Source organism: Pelophylax lessonae (genome assembly GCF_965119305.1).
Source record: "Pelophylax lessonae genome assembly, chromosome: 1".
Classification (NCBI taxonomy): domain Eukaryota; kingdom Metazoa; phylum Chordata; class Amphibia; order Anura; family Ranidae; genus Pelophylax; species Pelophylax lessonae.
In genome coordinates this window covers 559886993-559895939 of record NC_138768.1, presented here as the reverse complement: position 1 = coordinate 559895939, position 8947 = coordinate 559886993, and the positions used below count along the sequence as shown (strand labels likewise).

At 39.5% G+C, this 8947-nt stretch overlaps 1 protein-coding gene across 1 annotated transcript; it reads left to right on the top strand.

Annotated features, from left to right (window-relative positions):
- The first annotated feature begins 1527 nt into the window (after positions 1–1527).
- Positions 1528–8668, top strand: LOC309557956 (mpv17-like protein 2). Its single transcript, XM_082260843.1, has 5 exons — positions 1528–1771; positions 2671–2832; positions 5006–5082; positions 8310–8438; positions 8532–8668. The coding sequence occupies exons 1-5, from the start codon at positions 1585–1587 to the stop codon at positions 8553–8555; spliced, it is 579 nt and encodes a 192-aa protein (XP_082116969.1). The 5' UTR covers positions 1528–1584; the 3' UTR covers positions 8556–8668.
- Positions 8669–8947: the final 279 nt, after the last annotated feature.

The window sequence follows — 8947 nt, the reverse complement described above, 5'->3', positions numbered from 1 at the left end:
CATTCTCCCCTGTGTAGGAATGGTGATCATACGGTTCTACTATGTAGGACCGTTGAACACTGTTCCTACACCAGTAGCCATGTCCAATCACAGTAAGAAGCACTCCCCTAGGGACACACTTAACCCCTCCTTCCCCAATAAAGTTAACCCCTTCCCTGCCAGTGTCATTTTGCAGTAACAGTGCATATGTATAGCACTGATTACTGCAGTAATGTCACTGGTAACCCCAAAAATGTCAGTCAAGGGTCCGATCTGTCCGCCGCAACGTCACAGTACCGCAAAAAAAATCCCAGATCACCGCGTTAAAATTACGCGTTAAAAAAAAACACCCAAAAATTTTTTTTCATATAAAAAAAATGTGAAAAATATTGTTATTTTTGCAAAATTGACACTATTTTTTTGTTTATAGTGCAAAAAGTAAAAATCGCACAGGTGATCAAATACCACCAAAAGAAAGCTCTGTTTGTGGGAAAAAAAGGACGTCAAATTTGTTTAGGTACAGCGTCGCACGACCGTGCAATTGTCCGTTAAAGTCACTCAGTGCCGAATCGCAAAAAAACCCCTGGTCGGAATGGGGGTAAAATCTTCCAGGGCTTAAGTGGTTAAATGATGGCAGGTGAAATAGGTGACTCCTATTTCACATGAGCTTGAATGTGATTGCTTAATTCTGAACACAGCTACAATCCCTAGTTATAAGAGGGCGTGCACACTTATGCAACCAAATTATTTTAGCTTGTTATTTTTACTCCTCACCCTTTTCAATTTAAATTGTACAGTTTACAGGTCACATTAAAGGTTGAAAAAGTTCTGAAAAGATTTATCTTTGTCTCATTTTTTTACATCACAGAAACCTGACATTTTAACAGGGGTGTGTAGACTTTTTATATCCACTGTATATCTATAGTGTGTACTTTTCTCACTCCAAAGCCCTAAGTCCTGTGTCTTTCTGCTGCTCCGTTCCTTCAGCAGAGTAACTTCTGACAAGCTTTCTGACACAGTAGATAAAAGCAGCTGAAACTTTGTGTTGGGGAAGGGACTTAGAGACAGATAAGCAGAGAGTTTGTCTATTCACAGCTCTGCAAGTTTCTTTGTTCCTCTGCCTATGTGTGTGGGGGGGGTTGCCTTTTCTCCAATCAGCTCACACATAGTGTATGCCTAGACTCACCTTCCACTGCTGAAACAACAGGAAGAAAATGATGAAACACCATCTGCACTTTCTAAAGAATATAGAAAGCTGAAGACAGCAGGCATACACGTAAAACTTATGTAGGGAGATTTTGTCTCATCTCGGTGTATCATCTGAGGCTGTTCACTTCACTGGGTATATGTGAGGGTTTACATCAACTTTAACTCCCTATGGACTTAAATGTAATTCTACAGTAGATATTCTAGAAGCATTGCACTATTCAAGTATATGGAGGGTCTATGTTTTTGGTTCTGAAAATGTGCTCTTTCAAGTGTAATGATATTCTGTTATAAGATTATTTAATTTGAGGTTTATGTGATTTTGTATCTTTCCCTAGGTGTACAGTGTGATCTCTGCCTGCTCAATGCCTATTTGCTGGTTACAGATTTGTAAAAACAATGACTCCCCAGGGTAGGGTATTATTAAAACGGTTTACAGGCTGCTGGCACAAAATGTTTAAAGGGCAAAATTTGCTGGTGACAAACACGGTGAGCGCTGGGATACTTTTCGCTGTTGCAGATTCTATTCAACAGACATGGGAGATCAGGAAAGATTCTAAGAAAAGTCGAGACTGGCAGAGGACAGGTAAAAAAATAAAAAATAAAAATACTCTGTTCTTACTTGCATCTGTCTGCTAAGGTTGTAAACAAAAGCTACTCATCCACACACCAATTAGGGCTATTTTTTTTTATATTTAATTGTAGAAACAACTCCCTTCCTGATTAGATTTCAGGCTTAAAATACTTATACAGAAAATCCAGTTTGCGCACTGCCGATTGGTTGTATTTTCTAGGTAAGGCAATCTAGGAACATTTTGTGTATTTTTGTGGCTGAATAATTACCTTATATGAATAAATTAATGTTAGCATAGAATTAACATGAACTGAAAATGAACTAACGCTGTAAACATGATTTTCCCATATAAGCACCAAACCTTTATGCAGAATATAATGTATACTGAAATAAAACTGACTTGCTGGAAAGTGAATAAATAATTGTAATCTCCCTTTGTTTTCTTGCCACGGTATATAGTACATCATTGGCTTGCCAGGGATGCCTTGTGTTTGCAGCTAGCTTGCCATATGGGGAGTTGCTGCCTTGCAACGCGATGTCAGCCACTGTTTAACAAAAAACAATTCTCACATGGCTCAAAAAGGAAGAGAAAAGAGACAACTGTGCCTGAACTATAATGAAATTATTGTTGTAGGTACTGCTGTGCTTGGAACCTATGGAAGCCTTCATGATGGTTTCTAAATAATTAATTTTTTTCCCATATTAAAGAACTATTTTCTAGGCCTTATTTATTTTGCTCAGAAAGCTTTAGCTGAATGCATCACAATAATCTACAGCTCTCATCTCTAACTTGCGCCCATTGAAAATTATTGTATATAAAGTGATAATGATTTCCACTTGAGAATTAGCAGTTTAATTATTTAACTTAATTTTTCAAGTTCATATTTTTCTGCTTTAAATACCTTTTACAGGTAGGATGTTTGTCATTGGCTCTTGCTTGGGTCCAGTAGATCATTATTGGTATATCTGGCTTGATCGGGTACTACCGGGTGCATCAATTAAAGCAGTAGTGCAGAAAGTTCTCGTGGAACAGATTGTGGGATCGCCCATCCTTTCTGTTATATTTTTCTTGGGTAAGCATTTATATTTATTTAACAAAGCAGTGAAGATCATAAGATCATAATAGTAAATACAGACACGAGTGTTGGAGTCAATGTCGACAGGCTTTTGTTCTTTTTAAAACTGCTTCTCACCCAATATACACCCACCAACCACTTTATTAGGTATAACTTGCTAATACCGGGTTGGACCCCATTTTGCCTTCAGAGCTTCGTGGCATAGATTCAACAAGGTGTTGGAAACATAAAGTGACAATATCCAATCTGAGTTCAAACAAAAGTGCTCATGCTGGGTAATAATAGGTATCAAATAGATAGACAAAATCAGCATGAAAAGATGAATGTTTCATGAAGGGATGGCCATATCCCACCCTTTAAAAATAAATAAATAATGAATAAACAAATGCAAGAATGCACAAGTGGACTCAAAAAAATAAGTGAATAAGACCGTGGTGGCCCATCCATTGGGGGTGCCCCCCATCCATCCGTCTGGCCCCCAAACCTACATAACAATGCTAGGAATTTGGCGGGGCTATCTTATATACTGGGGGGCGTATTCAGTAATGATTGGCCTATGGACCCCCTAGTCACTCCAATCACATTCCTAGCATTCTCCTGCCCCCTCAATTGGCTTTTACTGATGGTTCTGGCCCAATCACGGGCTTTTAAAGCCCATTTCATGTACCATTGCATTTTGGTCGGTTCTGGTTGCCGAATTCCGAACTTTATCAGCAAAAAGTTCGGAACACGGCCGAACCTCGAACAGCCAATGTTCGGGTCGAACCGATGGTCGACCCAAACCATTCGATCATCCCTAATCACAAATAAGTAAATGTTAGCTTTGGGTCTTCGCCCACATCTACTGTCAATCAAAGTACCTGTCCTACAAGACAGAACAGACCTGGAGTCTGAGAAGCTTAGGTTCTCCCACTGCATAATTAAGTCCCTACTCATATCCTAAAATTACAAAGACTCTTACCTAACTGGTGGCACGGGGAAATAGCGGGCATAACAGCCACCAGTCTTGCTAACAGGAAATCAGGGACAGCGAGCCTTGTAAATACACGGATCAAATTGGCAGCTGCAAGTAATGAAGCATAAACACATATCTTTGAAAGGTTTGCACCATCTTTTAATAAAATGCTTTTACGTTTCTGCTTTGAGTTCAGCTTTAAGTGGAAGTGAAAATGCTTTTCCTTCCTCTTTATGCTGTGCAGTTTTATGACACAGCAAGGCAGAGACTTTGCCAACCATTTGGCAGGTGACAGCAACTCCTTTTTCTCATTCAGCATGTGCACAAATGACTAATAAATTTGACAATTTTCAGTGCCAGAATGGGTGGTTTGAGCAGTTGCAAGATATGACTTATGCTTTAAATGCTTACAGTGAATGGATCAGAACACACGATCGGTCCAGTGAATCCCTGTTTAAACCACAAAATTACCTTGCCTAAGAAAATTCCCCTTTGGTCAGTGTCATTGTTAGGAAGATTCAGCCTTACTAGTTGTCCTGGTGACCATTGTCCCTGAGACAAAAAGTGATGGGAAATAAATGTTAGTTGTCACCAGAACAATACGAGTTTAAAATATCCCACCTGATACATTTCCCTCACTTTGCAAAGGTTTCATCCTATTTTCTGTTGCATCTGCAGGTTGATACATTCCCCAATGAGACACAGACCTCACAAAAAATAAAATGGCAGGGGTGTTAAAACTTCCCTACTCTATTCAAAACAGAAAAGTGTTGGCTATACATACACTCTTAAATGCATCATCCACACTTTAACTTCTTACAGTTGTGTGAGTTGCTGTCTGTGAAGCTGGATTTAACATCCTGCTTTTTAAAGCATAGCATACCTATGCCATTTTTCTTTGTCTATCTCTTAGGGCTCATTTACCCTTGCGAGAGGGGGGTGAGTCATGATTTTACTGCCCCCTGACTGCCCACCTTAACTTTACATATCAGTTGTAGGCACACAGGAGACCAGGCATTTTCTGATATAATGCAATGGGTCTGTGCTTGAAAAACCGCCCAACACAGAGTCCCATTGATACTACAATTTCCTAGCATCCATGTGTGAATAGACCCTAAAGCCTTTTTTCCATTTTAGCTTTCACTCCTTACTAAAAAAACCCAATTGTATACCAAGAAATTTATTTTTAAAATGACCTTCTGTTTTTAATTACAGGAATTGGCTCCTTGGAGGGACAAACTCTAAATGGAAGCTGGAATGAATTTCGAAGCAAATTTTGGGAAATGTATAAGGTAGGTTTTGCAAGGATGACCGAATGAACGCTAAATAAATCCAACCCAGCTGAAAAATCTGCATACAAGAATTTGTTGAAACTAAAAACATAATCAGTTCATACACCCACCTACTTATCTTGAAAAGTAATAGTTCAATGAACCATCACATGCTATAATACAGAAGAGCGAAACTTTTCTGGCTCAGAACAACTATAATGTGTTGTGTAGTAATCGCCACACTTAACACCCCCCCCCCCCCCAAAAAAAAAAAAAAACAGGTTCCAGCAGATAAACCTTGCACATGTGGGCTTCAGCTTCTATTAAATCATTTTGTGCATAAAGCTTTTACAAAACATTTCTCAGAAGGATCCAAGCGGCCTTCATTAAGCCTTCAGCCAGGGTTCTAAGGATGTTAGTTAACCTTTTCTTAGAGCAACATGAAGGCTGACATTCCTACTTCACATTCTGAAAATGCTAGTTGCCTGTTATACTGGCACTCTTGCATCAATGCTTTTGATCACTGACCTGTATACAGATAAGGACTTCTTTTTTTGTTCTTATATCCCTGAATTACATATTTGTTTAAGCCAGGTAAGTGTTTAAACTAGTAACAGGCAGCTAGCATCTTCAGAAAGAGGTTGATAATGATGATTGACTTTTGTGTAAAAGTGATCACTTTTTTGAGACTCTAAAGGTGCCACCTCCAAAGGTTCCGGGCTCCCCATTACTCGGGGGGGGGGGGGGGGGTTTGGGGGCGCCCCAGAAACACTGAAATGTCTCAGCACAGAGGGCAGGAGGAGCTTGGGAAACCTCTGTTCTCTGATCTCTTTTGCGACTAAGGAACCTGGAACAAGAATTTTGTCACTTCCTGGCTACTGTAGCTGGGGAAGCAGTTATTTAAGCATGATCTGTGCATGATTATCTGTAGTGGAAGGCAGTGGTGTCTTGATCTAATAGACCCCTGATGTCTGCATAAAAAGGACCTGTCACCTGCCCTTACAATCACATAGAGGGCTTGCTAGCCCCCTTGTGAAAGCAATAAAGTGAAGTTAAAAAAAAAAAAAAAAAAATGGGTCCATAGTTTTTGTGATTTCATGGGCATGTGCAGTTGGGCTTGTCTCGCTTGGTAATCATTTTCTTGACACGACACCATCTTTTACATTTTATGATAAAATTGGGTATTTTATTGTGTTTGTTTGCACTAAATTTATTGAATACATTTTTTTTCCTGAAGATATATGCATTTGATAAACCTGCAACAGACAAAAATTGCAACTGCCGGGATTGTATTATATTTGGGCCTCAGGTTGTATTTAACTGTTTGGGGTTTAAAGCAATTTCCAGCAAAGAAATGCAGATTTTTAAACACATCCCACCCAGCCGATTGTAAAATGACATCTGAGCGGTGGATCTCCTGTTCTGACTGGATGTCAGATGACGTCCTTCAGTACGAGCTGCTCGTGACAGAGCGGCGATCTCTCTGACACACCGCATCTACGATCACGGTAAAGAGTTTGACGTAGGCTCTTTACCATGTGATCAGCTGTGTCCAGTCACAGCTGATCACAGCGTAACTAGGAAGTGCCCGTGTTGTAAAATTTTGTCGGACCCGTGAAAAAAATCGGACCTCGTCACTTCCGGGGACAGAGCATCACAAAACAGCTGATGGGAGTCGTCTGTGCGCACGCGCAGAAGACATTTTTCGAGGTTTGGCAAAATGATAACAGAGAGCGGACAGCTGACTGAGAGAAGGCGGGGATGAGGTGGGACGGAAGACACCGCCGCGTCATCTGCAGAGCTGAATAGAGGAGGCGGGACGGAGGTGCGGCTGTGTAATAAATGCAGGGCTTAAGCGACTCCTTCTGTTTTATTATCTTTAGTAATTATCGTATTATTTATCCTTAGGATTTCATTACATTTAGTATTTCTTATTTTGTATTATAGAAATACTAAATGTTATGAAATCCTAAGGATAAATAATAACATAATTACTAAAGATAATAAATCATAAGGAGTCGCTAAAGTCCTGCATTTATTACACAGCCGCACCTCCGTCCCGCCTCCTCTATTCAGCTCTGCAGATGACGCGACAGTGTCTTCCGTCCCACCTCAGCCCCGCCTTGTCTCAGTCAACTGCCCGCTATGTGTTATAATTTTACCAAAATGAGATAATGTCTTGTGCGCATGCGCACTTGAGACTCCCATCAGCTGTTTCATGACGTAGGGTCACCGGAAGTGACGAGGTCCGATTTTATTCATGGGTCCGAGAAAATTTTAGAACACCGGTTATCGGCATTCCTCTATTCACTGCTAACCGGCCGTAAGTAGAGGAGAGCTGATAAGCGTCTCTCCTGACGGGGGGGGGGGGGGGGGGGTCTGCACTGATAATCAGTACAGCCCCCCAGTGATGCCAATCACTGCCCATTAATGATGCCTGTCAGTGCCGCCTATCAGTGCCCATAAAGGCTGCCTATCAGTGCCCATAAGTGCTGTATATCAGTGCCATCCATCAATGCAGCATATTAGTGCCTCCTCATAAGTGCACATCAGTGAAGGAGAAAACTGATTTACAACATTTTATAAAAAAAAAAAAAACTAAGAGAAATCTTTTTTTTTTCAAAATTTTCGATCTTTTTTTATTTGTTTTGCAAAAAAAAAAACAGTGGTGAATAAATACCACCAAAAGAAAGCTCTATCTGTCTCAAAAAAAATGTAAAAATGTTGTTTGGGTACAGCGTTGCATGGCCATGCAAATGTCATTCAAGGTGCAAAAGTGCTAAAAATTGGCCTGGGCAGGAAGGGGGTAAAAGTGCCTTGTATTGAAGTAGTAAAAATGTGTGAAAAATTTAAAAATGACCCCAGTAGAAAAGTGGTCAAACAGGATTTCCATAGCTTTCATGTAATGTTAAAGCTTACTAAATCCTTCCAGCATTTCAAAGTGAAAACCAGCATTCCCATTAAGATTTATGTTTAACATTCCCAAACTAGAGCTGAAAGTTGCTTTAAAGATTAAATAATGTTGCTAGAAAGCTTAGCAAATGCTTTATATAAGCTTTCTGTACATAGTACTCTTATACAAGATATGTGTACATGGCCTTAGATGCTTATAAATTTTTAATATCTCAATATCTCAATGTAAAATGAGGGTGTATGTTGTATGGTCCTTTTGTAAAGATTATTTTTCTTTGTGCTGTATGGTTATTTCAAAATATTTTTTTTTATATTTTTTGTTTTATTGCTTGCAGGCAGAATGGTGTGTGTGGCCACCAGCCCAATTAATTAACTTTTATTTCTTACCTACTAAGTACCGGGTAATGTACGTTAATTTCATATCCCTGGGCTGGGATGTCTACCTGTCCTATCTCAAACACAGGGTATGTTACTTTTTGACAATATTTATGCAAATTACAAAACCCTGTGTAATTTGTTAACCGCATCTAACTTTTTTGTGTTTTTTATGTATTCAGGTATCGGAGGATAAAAAAGTGTGAAGCAGCTGCTAATCCTAAAATTAAAAGAGTTATGCCAAGCACTGTAAATGAAGCACGAGGCCTGTTCGTATATGTTCACTGAAACATGTAGGTCTAATTAACCTGAATTTTTTCAGTATGTCAGGATTGAATGAATGGAATACTTTCATTCCCTTACACCAGTGTTTCTCAACCTTTTTTCAGTCAAGGCACCCTTTAAAATTATGGACAGTCTCAAGGCACCCCATTCTAAAATGTAAAAATCTATTCTAATAGTTATACATCATGAGGCAGCATCGACAAACATAGGACACCAACATTAGAGGTGATTCAATCTTTCAAAAGCAAATACACTTTTCCACACTAGTACAGACTAGTATTCTAGTGTTTCTCCTTTCCCTCAGTTTCTTTCC